A 22,295-nucleotide genomic window follows, 5' to 3' on the forward strand; every position below is an offset into this window, starting at 1 on the left:
TTTCAAGCACAACTGCACAATATGTGGGACAAAAGTAGACGAAGACCAAACTCACTTTTTTTCCATCTTCCAGACAATGGAAGGGACAATTCATTTGAGGGTGGGCGAGAAAAATAGTGATCAATAATTACAGTGTCGATTTTCAAGTCAAATCTTCATCCAGGAGATACCAAATGTAACACTTAAATCAAAACATGGGATATTTAACCAAAATGGCGAACTCGAAAGCAACATCTTTCAACATTTACATTATATCATACTCCCTCCATTCCAAAATAATTGAATTGTTGGAGTATTACATGTAAAGATATACAGCAAAGAAAGTTGAAAAGAAACATAAACAATTGGGATTTTTACGTGATAGTTTTATTGAGCTTACTCTTGACTTAATATAGACCTACACTTAACAAAAAGAGAAATAATAGACCACAAAATCTGCTAAGTAGTTAAGATAATGAAAAATAAAATAACGTTTAACAACCCAAAATAATAGAACTTCATACAACAATCCTTGACCAATTCAAAGTCTACTAACAATCCCTCCCTTGAACTCATTCCTCTTGTCAAGAATTAGTTCAAATCTGAATTTGTGCACATGCCAAGCTCTTCACACAGTTTCTAAAATGCTTCCACTTTGAGAGGTTCCGTCAGCAAGTCTGCAAGTTGATTGCGAGCACCGTAAAACAACAAGTTAAAAGCTCCTTTTCTAGTAAGATCCCTTAGGAAATGAAATCTTACCCTTATGTGTTTAGAACGACCATGTAGAATCAGATTCTTGGACAGCTTAATGGTTGTACTAGCTACCTGAAAATGGCCAATTTCTTTTAAGATCCTCCTCATCCAAATAGCTTGACAAGCGCATGCAGCAACTACAACAAACACAGCCTCTGTAGTTGACCAGGTAACGATAGGTTGCTTTCAAGATGACCAAGCTACTGCTCCTCCACTCATCATAAACACGTAGCCTGACGTACTCTTGCTATCATTCATGTCACCAGCATAGTCACTATCAGTGAATCCAACTAGCTCACTAGCTCCCCCCATTTTGTAAAACACACCATAGTTCACAATACCTTAATACTCTTTTTGCAGCTGCAAAGTGTTGTTGTGTTGGGCATGCCATAAAACGACTAATAAGACTTACAACAAACATGAGATCAGGACGAGTGGCTATGAGATACATCAGACTCCCTACTATCTACTTGTATTGAGTTGCATCCACATTTATGCCATCTTCATCTTTTCCAATCTTTTGTCCTGGAACGATAGGATTACAAACTGAATTGTAATTTTATATTCCAAATCGACTTAAAGCTTCAGTTGCATACTTTCTTTGGCATATCAAGACACCATTAGGTCGTTGTATCACCTCAATTCCAAGAAAGAACCTCATCAGACCTAAGTCCGTCATATCAAACTCCTTTTTCATGGAACATTTAAACTCGCTCAACATCTCTTCATGATCACCAGTAAATAAAAGATCATCAACATAAATACTAACAATGAGAACTTTACCTCCCTTTCTTTTAACAAAAAGTATTTGTTCACTAGAGCTTCTTTTGAAACCTTCCTTGATGAAATAGGACTCTATTCAACTAAACCAAGCTCTAGGTGTCTGTTTTAGTCCATAAAGTGCCTTTTGTAGTTTATAAACCAGTTGTTCACTTCCTTTTTTTTCATAACCTTTTGGTTGTTCAACAAAAATGTCTTCTTTCAACTCACCATATAGAAAAGCCGATTTGACACCTAATTGATACAATTTCCAACCCCTTTGAGCCGCAAAGGCTATAATCATTCTTACTGTATCCATTCGTACCACGGGTGCAAAAACTTCAGTATAATCAATCCCATATTCCTGAGTATAGCCTTTAACCACCAACCTTGCTTTGTATTTGTCAATTTGACCAAGCTCATTTAGCTTGGTTTTATAAACCCATTTTACTCCTATTTTCTTTGCATCAGCAGGCAGTTCTATCAAGCGCCATGTCTGATTTCTTTCAATGGATTTGATTTCTTCATCCATGGTTTGTCTCCATTTTGGGCTTTTGACAGCTTCCTCAAAGCTTGTAGGATCTAATATCACCAAAAAGGCAATGTTTGCTTCATCTTCTTCAAACAAATCTTCACCGAAAGTATAATCTGTCGACCATACAGGTGGACGTCGATTTCTACTCTCCCTTACTACCAGCTTTGGAGCAGCAGTTGATGAGTTATTTTCGATTAGTGAATTCATGTCGGTTTCTGAGACTTCTCCTTCTTGAGCTTTGTTCTCTTCTTCAGTGTTGTCTCCCCAATCTAATTCCACCAGTTGTTCTCCTTGAGATTTTGCATTCCAATCCCACATACGATCTTTTTCAAAAATTACATCACGACTAACTATAATTCTTTTGGCAACCAGATCAAACATTCTTACCCTTTGGATTCACCACTAACCCCAAATAGAACACAACTCACACTTTTATCTTCAAGTTTGGTTCTCCTAGCATCTGGAATATGAACATGTCCCACGCATCCAAACACTCGAAAGCAATCAACTTATGGCTTCTCTTCACTCCATGACTCTTCTGGGGTCATGTCCTTTACAACTAGCGTAGGTGATCGATTCAAGACGTGAATCGTCCACCTAACTGCTTCTGGCCAAAAAATCTTAGGTACCTTCTTCTCTGTCGACATAGCTCTCACTAAGTTCATCACCGTACGATTCTTACGTTCAGCCACTCCATTGTGGTCAATTGTCTCCTTACGCCATGTTGTTTGCAAAAATCATTGAATTCTGCAGAATTGAATTCTCCTCCTCTCTCTGTTCTTAAGCATTTAATGGGCATCCCAATTTCTTTCTCCACAAGTGTTTTGAAACATTTAAAGTGATAAAATGTTTCTAATTTTTCCAAAAGAAAATAAGCCCATGCTTTCCTAGAAAAATCATCTATAAAACACAATAAGTATCTTTTTTGGCTACTTGAAGCTGGTGTAATAGGACCACAAAGATCCGCATGAAGGAGACCAAATTTTGTAGTTGCTCTCCACTGACTCTTTTTAGAAATTGGGGTTCGATGTTGCTTGTCTTTCATGCATGCCTCGCAAGTGGTATTTGGTGCTTCAATTTGTGGCAAACCTTTCACCATATTTTTGTATTTCAAGGTGCGCAGGCCTTTGTAACTGAGATGGCCATAACGGTAGTGCCATAAAGTTGACTGATCCATGTTATTGATTTGGAGACATCTTTCTTCAACATTTGTGGATAAGTGGTCAGCAAGCAAAATAAACATTCGGTTTGCACTCATAATGGATTCTGCCATCTTTCCTCTCTGTGGATGATAAACACTGCAAACACCATTTTTAAATAACACAGCTAATCTTTTTTCTTGAAGTTTCCCGATGCTCAAGAGATTATTTGTGAGTTCAGGAACCCAATATACATCACCAACGGAATAACAAACTCCCTTCGATAATAATTTCACAGTTCCTTTTCCAGTAACCTTTATTCTTGTATTATTTCCAAGCTTGACAGTGTGAGAGAAAGGTATGTCCAAGCTTGAAAACAGACCTTGATTTCCACATATATGATTTGAGCATCTAGAATCCAAGAACCATGCATCGCTCCTCTTTGCTTCATGTTGTTCTAAGTAGGCCATTAACAACAGCTCATCATCTTCTTCTAATTCTGCATAATTTGCTTCCTTGTACAACTTTGGATATTCATATTGAAAATGTCCCAAGTCATGGCATTTATAACATTCAACAGTTGCTTTGTTGAAAGTTGTTCTTCCTCTTCCTCGTCCCCTTCCTCTGTAAGGGTGCTCTTTCTCTGTTGCTTGTTCCTGAGCGACCTTCAACTTTCAGAGCTTGATCCTCGTCATCATTGCTTGGTCGGTGGAATTTTTGTTCATGCACCACTAACGAACTTTGTAGTTCATCGACGGATATGTTGTCAGTATCTTTTGATTTTTCGATGGATACAACATATGTGAACTTGTCTGTTAGAGTTCGAAGAACTTTTTCAACAATTTTCCTGTCGGCATATCTTCTCCATTGCTCCTCATCTTATTTGCGACCATCATCACTCAGTCTAGAACCTCAAACTCTCTTCTTAATATTTAAGAAGAGATTTTTTTTCACCTTCAAATTTCCTCCAAACTTCCGCTTCATTGAGTCCCACAATCTTGGTTGTGCGACAGTCCAAGATTTGTTCAAAAACAGTTGCCTGAAACAGATAATGTTTGACTTGGACATCCTTGATTCTAGCATCGTCGAGTTGTGCCTGTTGTGCTTCAGTCAGTCTCGTCCCTTGTATTGACTCCTCAAAGCTAATCTCCACCAATCTCCACTAAGCAAATTTTCCATCAGTTCACTCCAGTGGTCACAGTGACCATCAAAGTGACGGATCTTTGTCAGTCTTGTCATCACTCATTCTCTCAGCGTTTGATCACTTGAAGATTGCTATTTCCTTATCTACAAACCCAGTACGGGATTTGATACCAATTGTAAAGATATACAGCAAAGAAAGCTGAAGAGAAACGCAAACAATTGGAATTTTTAAGTGATAGTTTTATTGAGCTTACTCTTGACTTTAGACCTACACTTAACACGAAGAGAAATAATAGACCACAAAATCTGCTAAGCAGTTAAGATAATGAAAAATAAAATAACGTCTAACAACTCAAAAGAATAGGACTTCATACAACAATCCTTGACCAATTCAAAGTCTACTAACATTACACACCAACTTAAAAAAAAAAATTTAGGACATAAATTATAAATTACTTTCCACAAATATCCTTTTAATTGTTCTTAAATTACTCTCCTAGAAAATGTGAAGTAGTACTTCAGAACATCATTAAATGAAAGGATAAAATTGAAAGAATGAACAATTCATTTATTTTTAACATTGAAAAATAGCTCAACAATTCATCTATTTTGGAATGGAGTAGGTATCAATAACAGGAACCCAAGATTGAATCGAGTCTCGAGTTGCTATAACCTTTACAAGGTCTGTACAAGAGAGCTAATTAGAATGTAGTAGTACTGTTAACGCTCTTTTACAGCTGCCTAAATTTGCTGCTGCTCCCATTTAAACATAGTAAATCTACAAATAATTTCAGTTCAGCAAAAGCCTGGAACATCATGATGTTTACTGAAATATGCCAATCTGAAATACTCTAGACCTTACGATTTACCTTCACAATTCTGCAAGATGAAGTATAACACATATAACACTGACGACTAACTATATACAGGCATCTCCTAATTCACATGAGATGCATTTTTTCTACTGACGGCAAAACTGAAGCCCCCAGGTGCTCTCTCCCTCCCTACAAACTAAAAGAGATGTACACAAATGAATCATATTTCTTGGTAAGACATAAATGGCCAACATGTAAATACTGGACAGCCTACATTACATTTGAGGTGACAATTCAGTGTGCCCATCAATTTCTGTTGCCAGTGCCAGCATATTTAGCACCAAAACTTCATAGGGAAGTAGAGCTAGTGGAATTACCACCAAAACACAGGGAAATTCAATTCCTTTATGATCATAGTGAAAGACACTGTACCATGCTAGGGAGATTTTTTGGCATTGGAAGTGCAGCAACATATCTCTGTGCTAAAGGTTTATGGCTACGTGCATCTGATGAAGATGCTGTACCAACACCATAAGATTGCACCCGACCATGGAACTTCGCAAACCGATACATGACCGAGAACTTCTCAATATCCTGGCCTTCCACTATCACGTCTAATATTGATGCTCTCGTGTCCAGTCTGCAACAGAAGAAAAAGAAAAAAGCTTATTACGTGGATTTACGTTGTTGATTGTCATGTAGAAACTGAAGTTAGTAAAGAAGATGGACCCTAAAGAAAACTTAATGTAATAATGAAATGGAAGCTGAGGAATCAACAGAAACCCATTATGGAACAGCTCTAAAAGACTATAACAGTATTGATAATTTCTGAAACAAATAAATTACTGCTTGCTTTCATCTGAAACATTGGCATTAGCACTTCTATCCTCAAATTTTCAGAGTGAGAAATTATGATTTAAGACCTATACAACAACATATCCACTGTAATCCACATGTATATTCTAATATAGTGATGATATGTACTGACAGAAGCAAAAAGACCATAAATGAAGACCCCAGGAGTTTCCCAATAAAACTATATTTGGTTTATCACAAATCTGAAAATGCAAATCCGGGGCTAAAATTTAGCAGTATATGTTGTTTCCCTGTAACTTGGCAGACTCATTATAACATACTCATATTACTAAGACAGAAGACATAAGAAAATGAAACATTTCTTAGCAAAAGGAGTGTAGACAAGATAGTAATCCACAAAGGGAAGAGATCACACTGACAGAACTAACAAAAGCAACCAAAGATCTGATGAACTTCCATAACACACAAGTGAAAATATTCGAAAACCTGAACCTTCTCTTTCTAGTATTGACATAAAGCGAAAAGGTTAACCTACTTAACTACAGCAAGGCAAGACATTTCATTTTTTCCTCAGACTTTTCTTTTTTGTCTCCAACAAGTTTCCTTCCCTTCCCAACAGCTCCCAAAAGTAAAATACAAGAGGCCGTGTGGGTCCAATGTATAATATACAAACTCATATGTTGTAGTGGTCTAAGCCAACCATGAAGCATTACCTCGAAAATTCACTTTCCAGTTTCCTCGCTCTTACCGTCAACTCTTCAACAACAAACATATGGTTGTCAGATCTCTCCGATCTTTTGTGCTTGTCATGAAATCTATGAGAATATATTAAACACACTTTTAGGGCAAAGAGCAAATTAAGATGTAGACTTGATTGGAACATCTCAAGCAGCAACAGCAAACTTACAATTCTTTGCTAGTGTCAGGTGCATTGTAATCACCATTTGAGCACGAGACTATGCTGCATGCATCCACCAACGCCAATCTAGAAGTGGAGTATGCCACATTCTCGTTCTCCGAGTTATCATCAGAAAAAAGAACTACGAAAGGAGGGCAAAATAATTGCTGCATAAGCTGAGTGATCAAAATAAGTCTTCTTTTAACTTTAAGCATCCGAGGGCCATGTTCAATCAAGTAACTGTCTTCTCCAACCTGTTATTATAAGAACACGGGTCATTAGAACTGATGAAGCAGACAAATTTTAAAAAGGAAACTACAATATTACAATAACCAGATCAAGATACCTTTTCAACAAGCCTATTATTTAATTTCGCCCACTCTGTTTCTGCCAAGCTGCAAAAATCACATTAACAAATATTATTAAACCTGAGCTGGAACTAAGACAATCCAAATGAAAACAAAATGCAGTAGCAGAAAGCATTGAGAAAGCAGTAAAGAAGCATGAAAGCAAAGGAGTTTACTAGAAGTAGTGCTAAATATGAACCTGATTGTCTGCCTCCCCCCTGAATCCAGTGAAAACTCTTTGCACCAAGGAGTAAGTTCAGATGTAACGCGTTTCCGCTTCTTCGGTTACAGCAATTGGTGATGCTGACCAACATTCAGCGGCAATGTCTGTGGAGAAGAAAAATCTTCAATGACAGCAGAGCTAGCAAATGAGCTTTGCCCATGATTGCATCTATCAGCATTTGCAGGTATTACTCTCTGTATAGAATCAAATACCTGCAAACCACTGGAAGACTTCCCAAGGGTAAATGGTTGACCAGTTGTCTTCATGGACGCAACTGTCTTCATGGACGCAGCTCTGTTTGCTTCATACATCTGTAAAATCTGTGCATTTTGGAAGGTCCCATACTGATTAAACCAGGAAGGTGCCATCTGAGGACTAATCTGAGTATGCTGAGATTTTAAAGAATTTGTACAGTTGTTCAGAGAGCTGCTCTGAGCATCATCATAATGAGATGCAAGTACATCCTGAGGAGTCACATTTCCTCCTTGTTGCGATGATACGCTTCTTAATAAATTTTCCTGCCCAGAGAAGCTTAGGATTCCAGAATCGGCAGAAAGAATTTGTTGAACACCCATATTGCTGTCTGATACACTCATTCTTTTCAAGGGCATCTCAGTTGGATCAGTCCCCACATCTTTCATAGCCTGCATTTGGTTTAGTAAGGAATAATTTGGTTGAGGAAAATTATTTGGTTTCAGAGATCGACCAAAAGCTTCAATATCCCTCTGCATTGTAGAATTTCCAGGAGATCCTTCTGAGAGATTCATGACAGGTCCTCTATCCTGTGAATCATTATTCTCAACGGGTTCAATGTTTTGAAATGGTACTTGTTGAGAAGCACTTTCTTTCACTCGTTCTTCCCTCTTAAAGGACCCCAAAATATTAACTATGCTTGTACCAAGCTCAGATGTGAACTTCCATCCTTTATTTGCATCTGGATCAATTTGCCTCTCTGCAGCAGACAGTGATGACTCCATATTATTCAATTGATGTGACTGGTGAATATGAGAGGACTCCTTGGCGGATTGAGTAGCAAAAAGGGGCTGCCGTGTTGGAAAGTTGGTCCACATATTAGCGAACATTTTTGAAGATGCCCCCTGCTGGGCGATGCCAGTCATTGAACTAGGCTGAGAAACTGACCCTGGCTCTTTAGATGAAACTCGATTTGCGGAGAGCCTTTCATGGGGACCATTGGCATTACTTTCAGATTTAACTGCAGAGATTGAAGGGTTATCCTGTTTATTGTCACCAGCCCCGTCGGGTAAGGAAGCCTGTACAGATTGACCACTTCCAGGTCCTCTGTGAGAGTCACTTTTCTCTGCAGAAGAGGGACCATGTTTATCAAAAGACTGATTTGTTGACAGTTGCCCAGTAGCTCTAACCACAGGTGGATTTTGAAGTGGGCTTCTCAAGTAAGGAAAACCAGAACTAGAATCAAATGCTGAAGAAAACTTTCCAGGCACCGTGTACAAAGAAGCTTCATCATATGTACTCCCTGGAACCCCAGATCTGTTATTATTTAACTCTTTCAGAGAGTGTTCAGCAGGAGGCAATGATTGACCCTGATGAGGAGGGTGCATCAGTCCCTGACTCTGCTCTCCGATCTCCTCAGCGGCAAGAAAGTGCGAAGACCTAACTGCTTGGGTACTCTGAGATAACAAGGAATGGTTTGGGATAGCTACCCGTTGAGATGGAGGGGCAAGTTGTAGACCAAAGCCTTGAGAGGCAGAAGACTGACTTCGCTGGAGATGACCAACGGACCCCTCAGAATCTTCTGCTTCAGGCATCTCAGATGATACTTTCTGTTCAAAATTACTTAACTGAGTCATAGAAACATGCACACTTGATTGGTCTGCCTTCTGAAGAAGCTGGAGCATGTTTGAACTACAACCGGAAAAACAATCAAACCATAGAACACAAAAAGCGTTGAGAAGAAGTTCTTACGGCAGAACACGAAAGTCAACCAGGCCACCAAAGAAATATGAGGAATAATGAATAGAAGAACTTCTAACTCTTCTAAGATCCTTAGATTATGATTAAGAAGTGATCAAGAAATTAATTACCTAGTTTGTGCAGGTTTATTTCGTGAATGTAAGTCTGATTTATTGAAGGGACCAGGTATACTAGATCCACCACTTTGAAAGCTGCTTTGCGAATGCACCTCAGTAAAGTCTTTTCCATCTCTCATAACATCATATGGCTGCCCCTGTAGATTAAGGAATATTATCTTTGATTAATAACCAAGGTGTAAGACACAAATAAGGTATTGTGTGATGCACATATATCACCTCTTCGAATTCTTCCCGACTCTTAGTAGCCCCAAATACTTCCGACTGGCCATGATTGACATTCTGCAGCAGCATAGACTGAGGATGGCTAGACTTTTTCCTGTCATAAGGAGGATCTAAACCCTCATCCGTGTTTCCCATGGGATGATACTGAAACTTGCCAGGCCAAATATTTTTCTGGCCAGCCTGATCGGGCGACTTCTGCTTCCTAGTGGGAAGATACCTTGAATCACTAGAATCTGACAAGATATTTTCCCTCATATTAGCAGTAGATGAGTGAGGAATAAAGTTAGAGTGGCATCTGTCATTCGATACCATATTATCGCTGTTCTGAATCCCATGCATTTTAGTTTCTAAATCACTAATACCCCTGTCCAAGACCTGATCGTCTTTGGTAACATGACGCTGCAAAACTCCCAAGCCTTTGCTTAATGTAGACTTGACAAAGGGAACAGTGTTCTTCCAATAATCAGAATGATAATTACTTTGAAGTTGACTGGTTTCCGAATTCACTTGGTGATTAGAGATAGATGATCCCACATGCTCCATATCAACTGCAGAATTATGACCAGAGATAGAGTTCCACATCACACCATGATGAACAACTTCAGCTTGGATGAATTTCTTCCGCTTGTCATCTTGGGAACAATTTGATGAGTTCTCACTCGAAACTCTTAAAGCTGCATCACTCCAACCAGCTGTTTTGTCCCAAAGTTGTCTAGCTCCACCAAGCTCAGATGTCAAAGGACCAGAAATCTTTTTCATATTTATTTCTCTGTTAATAGGACGAGAACTGCTCCCAAACATCCTCTGGCTTACTTCAACAGCTGACTTCTGCCTTGGACCAGAATTTGTCCACTTGTTTCCTTCCTCCGATGACTGGACAAGCCTTTGAGAAGAGTTGGCATGCAAACTCGGGCCTGGCTCATATGCAAGTCTCTGGCCCTGGACAATGGAATAGTTATCATTCATATTGGTACCATCAGAGGGCTGAACAGAAACAGAATTTACGGATGAGTTTCGGGGCAAATTCTCTTCAGCAGAAGATGTTTTATGTGTTCCACTGTTATAGATCAAATTCCGAATTCCCAAAGGAATTTCAGTACTGCGAAAATTTAAACCACTCCACTCCTCCTGTACCCCAAGGTCACTGCCAGAAGTTTCTGCAACAGCCGAATGCATAAGTGCACTCCAAGTACCACTTTGGATAGAAGAAATCCCATTCATTAATTCTTCACCATCAAATGGATTACCACCTTCCCCATTCATATTAGGGCTCTTGCCAAAGGACGACCATATATTATCCTCTAAACCAAACAATATTCTTTCTTCTGCAGGATCTAAGCCAACTTCATTCTGTGAGGAAGAAACATGTGCATCTGCTTTCTCCTGTGAGTTCTCTGAAGCTAGACCCTGTCTGCCACAAAAGTCCTGGAAAGCTGAACTTCTCAGTATAGTATTTGCTTGCTGAGGGTTCTCCATATTTACTGCATTAGTCACAGAGTGACTTGGAGCATGTCCAGAAAGATTGTCGCCTGGGGACCTCTGTCTAGGAACAAAAGTCTCATCCTGCCCACTGGCTTGATCCTGCAATCCAGCATACTGATTAACTGGAAATGAACTATCAAAGGTTGGCATTGGCTGCGTTATGGGCTTATCGGCTACTCCTTGTGAAAATGGGTTCATACTTCCTCTAGAACCAGAAACAGGAACTCCATATAGAGATTGGTCAGCTGATAGAGGAATTAAGTCTTGTGCTTGGCCAATGTTTGTTGGAGTCAGTCCATTGGAACATCCCTGAATGATTGGAGAGACACATTGCAACCAATTCCTGTTGCCAAGATTACTTGACCAAGGATCATTTAATGTACCAGAATTTGTAGTGTCATGAACCAATGTAGGGGGATGGCTACCAGATGCCACCTTAGATAAGGTGGAAACCTGATTTAGTGCATCTTGCTGCCTGGTATCTAATTGCTGAAGTTGGTGCTGCCTCTGAAGTTCCTGCATCTTCAACATGAGATGCACTTGCTGCATGTCACTATGCCCAGACTGCTGCCCCAGCAGAGACTGCAGCATGTTTGATTGCTGACAGTTCATTTGCTGACCACCAAAAAGATCAAAACTAGCAGGGCTCTCAGAAGGTTCTGACCTAACCAGTACTCTTGTCTGCTGTTCTGGACCCACTCCTTGATGTGATGCATAAGGAGATAAGCCGCCTGAGGCTAGACTACATTGATCATAACCCATATCGATAGTGAGAAATTTGGATTCATCCTGCCTTGTCTGGTAAAACTGATTACCATACATGTAGCCATTCAAATTTGTCTGTTGATTTTGTGACCGACCCTTTCCAAACTCGGGCTTTGGAGTGGACTGCATATAATTCAAGCAATGCTGGCCGGTAAAGGGATAACTGCTCGACCCTTTGCCGCTATCTGCAAATGCAGGAAATGTAAGAGAACAACTAGCACACAGAGCAATAGCTACTAATAATAGTTTAGAGAACACGTGACATGTCAAATTACCAGAGTTATGTAAATTGTAATTCTCTGTGTTGGAAGTCAAAGCACCTATCTGTCTCTGACTTCCAACCCACAGATGGTTACTATGAGCTAACCAATTCCCATCCACTACTGGGGAATTATACTGCTTTTGCGACAAGCTGTCCTGTGCAAAGAAGTTGTGAACCCTATCTCCAACATCGTTGCCAGGCATAGATGATTTCACCCTGAAGTCTTTGACTCTTGAATGTTGCTACGTGGTTATTAGCATAAAAAGGTATCAATGAGTATCAAATAAGTAACAACCTCACGTCACAACAGATGTGCAATTCATCTTTTAGACATAGTTTGGTGTCACTTCTCTTGAAAGCTAAGAATCACTGCCTCGAACTCCTGCAAGATCATTCTACTGTAGTTAGGTAAAGTTGAAAAAGTCATGGCACTTTTCTATCAACAGTGCTAAACAATAGTTGCCAATGCTGAGATTACCAAAAAGTGGCACGCACTAATAATTGGACGTTCACACACTTTTGATGGCACTACTTCAATGGACAAGTATGAAAGCATGGGCATAATCCTTATCAAAAAAACAAAATGAAAGAGACAGCATAACAAATGTTTATAGATGTTTACAATCAATGGGAAGGCAAGGCACTGAAGCTCTAATTTTTTGTTCACAGTTTCAATGGTGAAAGAAGTGGGCATAACATAAATTATTGAGCACACAACCTCAGGATGAGCATGTGCAATTTGATGACCTAAATCAGGAAAAGTGCAGAGCACATATCCGGTTTTTGGTCCAGTAAATAAAATCAAATATTACTGGTTTTTTCTTATTTGCAGTTTGCCCAGTTCTAACTATTCTAGCTAAACTAATTACCATAGAACCATAAACCATTGAGCCCTATTGCTTCATTCCCCGTGCATGGATAATCAATCACTAATCACAATACCCATATTACAGTCATTTTTGGGGCAGTAAATCATCTCATTAGGAGTAAAATCGGAAGTTTAAAGTCAAACTGTGTCTAAATAGAGAAAAATGTCATTCTTTTTGGGAAAGAATAAAGAGGAAAGTGTCTCATATAAACTGGAACAAAGGTAGTAGTTAGAATATTTTATACTGGTTACCCTACTAATAGTTCTTTGCCACCAACTTTGTTTTGAGTATGCATATGTCCATTGCTCCTAGAAAATCAATAGGAAGAATCTTCATCAGAACTATCCTAGCTTGTTGCAAACAAGGCAGTTAAATTGGATCCAAGGAATAATGATTATATTAGAACCCAAAAAAGAATTATGCAAGATCCTTATTCAATTCTGTCAACAGTCAAAGAGAATCATCAATAGTACTATGCAGAATATTTCTTTTCTTTAACTGTAGAATATTTCAATTGATTATGTCATTGTAGAAGACTTCAGTATCAGCGACTTTCGACATATTAGAAAGTCGAAGAGTAATTAAAATATTGGGTAGAATATACTTAATGATTATGTCATGACAATAAGGAATCCCAAAATTTATTTATAAAATAAAATGGAGCAAAGGAATTTTATAGATGGCATCATGCAAAAAGTACAAAAGATTACCAAAAACTTTCCTCATTCATGTAGCTTCAAAACTTCTTTAAAAGGAGTCCTTTTCTTTGTCGTCACCAACCAAATTCACACATTTCTTTCCCTTTTTTTCTCTTTTTCCATACGGTATCAAAGTTGATCCTCTACACATTCAAGTAGTCTCCCTGTAAACGACAGCCCTATATGATACCTGACTCGTCAAGTTTTCTTTCTTTGCATAGTGCACCTACTTTTGTCTATTCCCCGAGCCCAATGCAACACCAGATTTTCTGACCATATTGGCTAACCTATCAAGCGAGACAGTCAGCATCTGTCTAGGGCTAATATTATCAGTTCACATCAACTAACCAGTCAAGTCAAGCCTCTACATTTGTCGACTGATCAATCTATTACAGCTACCCACTCAAGTTAGTCGTTTATGTCAATTGACATGTCAAGTCCGCGATACACTTTTTTCCTGATTAGCTTCATGTCATTGCCAAACCATTACTAAATCAGCAATGTGGAATGCCAGCAAACTTTTCAAATTGGTATCTTGTTTGTCATTACTTTTTTGATAACCGTATCTTGTTTTCCATTATCAACTCAGGCAAGTTCACCACATGTAATTATGTCTCATGGATTCACAGAAACACTATTCTTCAAGTTTATATTAAGATGCAAAAGGAAAAATCCTGTTCTTTGCTAATTGATTCTCAAGTTTATATTCAAAAGAATCTAGGGATCTCTTTTTCCTATCACTTCTATCCAGCCATGAAGCTTAAATCTAGACACTAAAGAATAAATAGGAACTCATACAAAAGGAAAGCTTGACTACATAAATAATAAATGAGACAAGTCCTCACACAACAAACTAAGTGATCCAGTTGCTAACTCTACTTCTGGACATCTTTGTCTTGCTACTAATTTTTCTTCTTTCCTTTCAAAATCCAACACATCCGTTCCAAGAATGATAAATTCCAAAGCAAAATCAATATAAAACTATAAATAAAAATTTTTAAGACATTCAACAGATTGTGTATCGCATTACTCTGTGCGTGTCCTATTTCTTTTTATTTTCTATTGGTGTGTTATCCCTTTTTGAAACAGCCTCTCTACTTCCTCAAAGGTAGCGGTATGGACTGCGTACATTTTACCCTCCCCAAGCCTCACTTTGTGGGAATACACTGGGACTGTTGTTGTTGTTGTGTTATCCCTTTTTGTTTGTTGTTTTCATGTTTTTCTTTTACTATTATTTGTCCTGAGCCGGGGTTCTATCGGAAACAATCTCTCTACTTTGTCGGAGGTAGTGGTATGGATTGCGCACATCTTACCCTCTCCAGACCCCACTTTGTGGGAATACTATGGGTATGTTGTTGTTGTTGTAAAAGACATTCAACATTCAATGCCCACATGATCTATATATAGAGAGAGCCGAAAGCAGATAAGCACCTTTTCACATTGGGTTGGTAGGGGGCAACATATTGATAATGACATTCTGTCAAAAACCTAAAAGTATTAACAATAAACTTTGTTTGCTTTGTGGATAGGGGTGAAGGTAAGGTTTGTGTACACTCTACCTTCCCCAAACTCCACTTTGCGGGAATACATTGGGTATGTTGTTGTTTGTTAGGGAAGGCAATTAGGTTAAAAAGACACCATTTTTGCTATAACTTCTCTGGAAAATCTTAGATGAATCAATATATACAGATGAAATGAATACCTTAATGAAAAGCATGGAGACAAGGTTAAAAATTTTTGCAAACACAAAAAATAAAGGTGATTTCTTTACATCTGTTTAAGTCTTAGTTGGCAGAGTAACCATGTTCTTTCGCTAGTGGGAGGTGGCAGCTACCCTATAAATAATTCAAAGCTCGGCCAAACACCTCCATTATAAAAAAAAAAACAAAAAATACCAAAACATCAAGAACAAAATGGGTAGTACAAGCTGAAAATTTACTGTACAAAAGCAACACTCCGCACAAAGTGAATGCACAACATTTCGTGCACTAGTGCTTATAACAGTATTTGAAGATAATTCATAAATAAATCTCACGCAAATGTCGACGTTGACACCGGTGGAGCTCCGGATCCTTTGAGTATTCGAATTCTAGGGTTTGGAATCGAAGGTAGAAAAATTGTACAGAGAGAGAGAGAGCTGATTTGCAAAGAGAGCAGAGAGATAAAGCGATCGAAATAGTGTCAAATTTTCAACGAACTACTGTGGGCGAGGCTAGGTTTCGGACCGAGGCTAAGCTTCGATTTGGTTGGGATCTTAACCTGAGGCTCGGAGTTTCTGTTTTCCGTAGGTACATTTCAGAAGGGTCATGGAAGAAATTGCATAGTCATCCAATTAAATACTGACACAACGTAAGAAATCAGGTGGAGCCTACATTTAATATTTTGGAAATTTAAATTTCTGAACAATCGAATGGTATCGTTATATAGGAATAATTGTTTGGTCTTTTAAAATTTTCCCTCCAAAAATATGGTTTACGTGATCATATGGACAAATGGAGAAAAATAGGTTACCTTTTTGGCTTTCTTTAACGTGATTTTTTTCTTTTAGAGTGTGTTTGGTACGAAGAAAAAATGTTGTTTTTCAGAAAAAATGTTTTCCTAGAAAATGTTTTCTTGAAAAATAAGTTGATTTCTTACTTGTTTTCCTATGTTTGGTTGGTGGATGAAAAATATTTTTTGAAAAATATTTATGGTGTTTGATTGGTGAATGAAAAAATATTTTTCAAAAAATATATTCTACTATTTAGCTAAAGCGTAAAAATGCATTTTAGAAAAATAATTTTTTATCTCAAACAATAATTTTTTAAGGTGCGTTCGATATGAAGGAGGAAAAATATTTTCTAGAAAAATAAGTTATTTCTTACTTATATTCGTGTGATCGTTATGCAAATTGGATAAGTATATTTTTCTAAAAATATTTGTATATATTTAACAAAAACAATGAGAACGAATAGAATAAAAAGGATGGGACAAAAAAAAGTTTTTAATTTTTTAAAAAAAATAAATTAAAAATATTAATTTATTTTGGAGAGGGGGTTGGTAGGTGAGGTTTGGGGTTGTCAAAATCGGTAATAAGGGTGGGGTAAGAAAACAATTTTGAATTTTTAAAAAATAAATTAATTTATTTTGAGGGGTGAGGGGCTAGTAGGGGGTGGGAGTAGGGGAAAAAGAGTGGGGTAAGAAAAAAAATTAAAATATTTTTTTTGAATGGGGAGTATCAAGGGGTGGGGGTCAGGGTAGGGGAGTGAGGGTGGGGTAAGGAAAAAATTAAAATTTTTCAAAATATTATTTTTTTTTAGAGGGAAAGGGGTAGGAAGTTGGTAGGGGGTCGGGTAAGGGAGGTAAGAAAAAGTTTGAATTTTTTTAAAAAAATTAATTTTTTTCGAAAGTGAGTAGGGGTTTGAATTTTGGGTAGGGAGATGAGGTAAGAAAAAAATTTAAAATATTTTTTTAATAGGGTGGTAAGAGGCGATGTGATGGGGGTGGGGGATTGAGGGTCGGAGTAAGGATGGATGATTTTGAGAGTTGTGTGAATATTTTAACTTAAGAGTGAGGTTGAAAGAGAGTTTTGGAAAATGTTTTCCTTACTTTTTAAAGGGAAGTCATTTTCCTTAGAATTGAAGAAAATAAGTTGATTTGAAAAATATTTTCCAAAAACTTTAAGCCAACCAAACATGAGAAAATTGAAAAACATTTTTTAAAAAATATTTTCCTTCATACCAAACACACCCATGATGATGTAATATGGAATATGAATGGAGGGTTACTCATGTTCATGCAACTATGCAAATGTTTTGTGTCATGTAACCATGTCTTATCAAAGAATACTTCGGGTGTGTTTAGTATTAAGGAAATGTTTTTCATGGAAAATATTTTTCTAGAAAATGTTTTCATGAAAAACAAGTTGTTTTCTTACTTATTTTCTTATGTTTGGTCGGTGAATGAAAAATATTTTTTAGTGTTTGGTTGATGAATGAATAAATATTTTTGAGAAAATAAATTTTAGTGGTTAGCTAAAGAGTGAAAAATACTTTCTAGAAAAATAATTTTTGACCCCGAAAAATACTTTTTCTAGGGTGTGTTCAGTATGGAGGAGGAAAATATTTTCTAGGAAAAATAAGTTATTTTTTTATATTCTTGTGTTTGTTATGCAAGTAGAAATTTTTTTCTAAAAGCATTTGTATATATTAACAAAAATAATGAAATGGATAAGGTAAAAAGAGTGGGGTAAGATAAAGGTTTTGAATTTTTCTAATATAAATTAAATCTTTTTTTTGTGGGAGCTGGTAGGTGTGTGTCTGATTTAGGGGGAGGGGCGCAGAATAGGTGGTGGGGGTTGACACGCTAGAACTTCGAACCATGTTGTGTGGGCACCTCAAGCACACATGTACCGGAGGTCGCCCCGTAACCCAACCCAAACACTTCCTCATATCATAGGAGTTGAAAGGACTCCGATTCACAAGTTAAGATCGCAGAATAATATCATAAGTCAATATTAGATTCAAAATAATAATAACTACTCATACCCAAGTTCATAGCTGTTCACAATACCTCTATACAAAACTAAAGTCAATAAATGTATACGTCAGGACAATCCCCCGACTATAGACAAACCAAGTCTTAAAGAGACCAAGCCTAAAGATAAGGACTAAGATGTAAATGTCTTCCGAATGTAAGGAAGCTCACCCCTTTAAGTTAATGCACGAACAGTTTGATCGACTAATCACTGCGCATGAAAAGAAGAAGATGCTCCGGCGCCTATGTCACGTGGGGAAGTAGTGTTTGGAGACGATTAGCGGTTGGAACACTAGCATGTAACTCAAGGATAAGTAATAAGATAACATCGTTAATCAATAACAAGTTAATACATCACATTTTGTCACATTCATACACTTATCCGTACATATTCATATACCATATACCCATCAAGATATCAAGGCTCATCAACATTCTCAAGCATTCATTTATTAGACGTAAAGTGGAGGACTACCACCTTCCACGCTTATAGATTCACCATGCTTAATACACCAAGGACTTTAGCCACATTCACATTATCATTAGACCAGGGACTTTATCCACGTACACACATTCATTATGTTAAGGGTTTTAGCCACTCATACCACCATTCAAACAAAGGACTTTAACCACACATATTCTTCTAGGCGAGGGACTCCAACTCCATGCCCGTTTATTAGACAAAGGACTCTAGGCATATGCCATATTTAGACTTTACCACAAGCCTCTTTATGAGGCGAGGTACTTGGACCTCAAGAGTTCTTATTAAGCAACGAACTTTACCTTGCATTCATATTGGGTGAGGGACTTTAACTTAAAGCCATATCATGGGGCAAGAGACTTTGACCTCAAGCCATCACGTAAGGCAAAGAACTTTGACCTCAAGCCATTACAACCACCATTAGTCGATATTTAGGACTTTACCCTCTTGTGTATGCATCAACACACATTCAATACAATATTTAGGGACTTTGTCCATTTAGCAAATTCAATACTATACAAGACCTCATGGTCATTATGAGAGCCTTTATTGCTCAACCATCTCAATAGGCCAATGCCTTCATTCAATTCGTCACACCATTCTTTTTATGGTTCTCAAGACCCCCACAAGACATCCACATTTTCGTAGCATTCTCATACCACACTTTAGTTCAATACACAATTCAAGTTCATCTTCATATTAAGGGACTTCAACTCCCTATTGGTCATTTAGCACAACAAAGTTATCATCACACCTTACATGACTCACCACACTCTTATCATAACATTTATCAAACATTCATACTCATTGGTCCATTGCCCTAGTTCAACACATCATCAATAATTGACTAGATAATTCACTTAGATATTTTCGCAAACACCTTTTGTACGTACTTATAACAAGGTCATTTTCATGGTAGATATCATCAAGACTAGGATTACTCAAGACCCTTATGTTAAACAACATACAACAAGCATCCACATATGCAATCTACCATCAGTAACATGTATCAACACAAATATAAATAAGAATTGTCATTATTCATTATTAGGTAGTAAGACCCTTTTCATTTGATTCAAAACCACCATTTACACTTACCAATTCAAGTGTGAAATACATGAGTTTAGAGTTATTTAAAGAGGGGGAGAGATACATGCCTTAAACAAGATGACACACCAACAATCTTAATATCTTCTCTTGCCACTAGGTGAACAGCTCTAAACCCCGGCCTTCAATCTTGCTTCAAGAGCATTTAGAGTGTTTAGGATGTTTAAGTCTTGTAAAATGAAGACTTAGGAGGCTACTATGTATTATATAGTGAGAGGATTTAGGGTTTTAGGCATGGAAAATGACCAAAAGGTCCTTAGTTAAAAGCTGGAAAGTCTACACGTACAGGGTTACGACTCCCCCTTATGGTTCACATAGCAATCATGACCTAGGATACGAGTGGTACCCTAACTCGTACCCTAGGCTTCTCCTAGGTCAACCACACTATTGTGGGTACGAAAGGTCACCCTTGAGTCGTGACCAAGGGTACGACTCATGCCCCAATCGTGAGCTCCACTCGTGACCAAAATAATCCATACGGTTTGAGACTTTACTCTATATGGTTGGGTAGCATACAAATCGTATGCATTAGTTATGACCAAGGAATGGCCTTGTCGTATAGAAACCAGTGTACTACCCTAGCATGCTGCCTTGGATACATAAGGTGAGTATAACACCTCGAGAGTACACCCTGGATGCCACACGAAGCCTACAGCCCTGAAAAACCACAAACTAACCCATGTCGGTACCTGTTGTGAGCACTGAATAAAATAAAAGAGAACATGTGCGGAACCTAACTGAAAATGCCATAAGGTTTTAAATATGAAAAAAATGCTGAATTGAAATACTAAAAACATATGTTTGAAAACAATGCTGAATGACTGTCAATAATATCTAATAACTGAATAACTGACTGAAAGTGTCTGAAAGCCTCTAATTGACTGACTACGAAGCTGATGAGATAGGTCCCCAACTAACTCTGACTGCATACTAAACTAATCTGAAATAAACATAAACAGTCCTCGGAATAGGAGGACTCACCACTGTTGCTGCTACTAGTGTGCTAGGATATCAAGGTGCGGTCGAGAACCTGAGCGTCCGAACCTATGATATAAGACATTATAACGCAAAAAATGGGTATGTGCTTAGTACTTTGAATGTACTGGTATGAGAGATGAGGTTAGGATGTTATGCATAGTTTATGTGCATGAATAATAACTGACTTAATGAATAGCATGGGATAACTGAACATGAAATAACAGCTAGCTGAATAGTATGAGATAACTGAGTAAACGCATGGAGTAAAGACTAACTGGCTAGCATGATATTACTGAATATAAATATGTGAAAACTGTAAAATCTGAGAATACATGACCAAGTATATAACATAATTTGAAGTAGTCTATAAACTGAAATACTAAAATCTGGTAACGAATAACTAATAAATTGTATGCTATGGTCAATGCAAACTTGAACTGAATTCTATACTGAATACTGAATTGAGACTGTGGGAGGTATCATCTAACAGACATGCCCTGCTCTACACTAATTGGGGATCAACTTGTAATCCCAGTTGAAAGAGTGTTAGTACCATGCCACAGGTACTAACAATGGCTATGTGGATCCCCTAAGTTACTGAAAAACTAGGATGTCAAGCCTAAACTGACGGGTGATACCTGGACGGAGTCAAGCCTAATCTGATGGGTGACCCCTGGGAGGTAATCAAGACTAAACTCACGGGTGACTCTTCATCCTATGCTGGATACATAGTTCTGGAACATAAGGACTGCTACTAATGACTCTGCCTGACTGACAGGGAAACTGCTATCCCTGTATTCGCTCGGTGCTAAATCCTACTCCCAACTGAAAGATACTGAAAACTGGACTGAACTAAGTTTAACTATTTATAGTAACTGACTGAGCTGACAATGCTCATGACTATTCTGAAACCATACTGTTGACACTGAAAACTAGGTAAGCAGCTAAATTTTGGGTATTCAAACCCCCAGGACTCAATAGCAATAACAACAAGATCATACTAAAACTTTGAGGACATGATATGTAGTTATTATTCGAAACTCATTCTCTTAGATATTTCGTCAAACACGTGAGGGTCATGATTTATAGCATGAGGACAGTTTAAAACATATGATAATTACATGACTATAATACTAAACCATAAATTAGGGATTTAACATAAAAACATCATCAATCCCACGTGTAAAGTTTAATTTCAACAACTCCTTGTAAACATTATGTATAGTAAAAAATTATAAATATTCATGGAGATAGTTTATTGTAAACATGTAAAATCATGATTTAAACCTTAAAAATAGATTCTTGGACTCCATGGGTGAAAAAGGCTCATGGATGAACATCTAACATACCATAATAGAAGATTTCTTAAAGATTACTTGAACTTAGTAGCTTGGAAACCTTGATTTCTTGAGAAAGAAACTTGAATTTGTTCTAGGT

The 22,295-nt window shown here is 37.7% G+C and overlaps 1 protein-coding gene across 1 annotated transcript; it reads right to left on the reverse strand.

Moving 5' to 3' along the window:
• Window positions 1-4,951: 4,951 nt before the first annotated feature.
• LOC107871322 lies at window positions 4,952-16,082 on the reverse strand. The gene is given in 9 exon segments (XM_016718221.2): window positions 4,952-5,763; window positions 6,653-6,754; window positions 6,847-7,091; window positions 7,184-7,232; window positions 7,384-9,291; window positions 9,471-9,613; window positions 9,696-12,133; window positions 12,224-12,592; window positions 13,790-16,082. Coding segments are annotated over 8 exon segments (5,304 nt in total). The 5' UTR covers window positions 12,414-12,592; window positions 13,790-16,082; the 3' UTR covers window positions 4,952-5,534.
• Between the last annotated feature and the right edge of the window lie 6,213 nt (window positions 16,083-22,295).

Source organism: Capsicum annuum, chromosome 12 (genome assembly GCF_002878395.1).
Source record: "Capsicum annuum cultivar UCD-10X-F1 chromosome 12, UCD10Xv1.1, whole genome shotgun sequence".
Taxonomy (NCBI): Eukaryota; Viridiplantae; Streptophyta; class Magnoliopsida; order Solanales; family Solanaceae; genus Capsicum; species Capsicum annuum.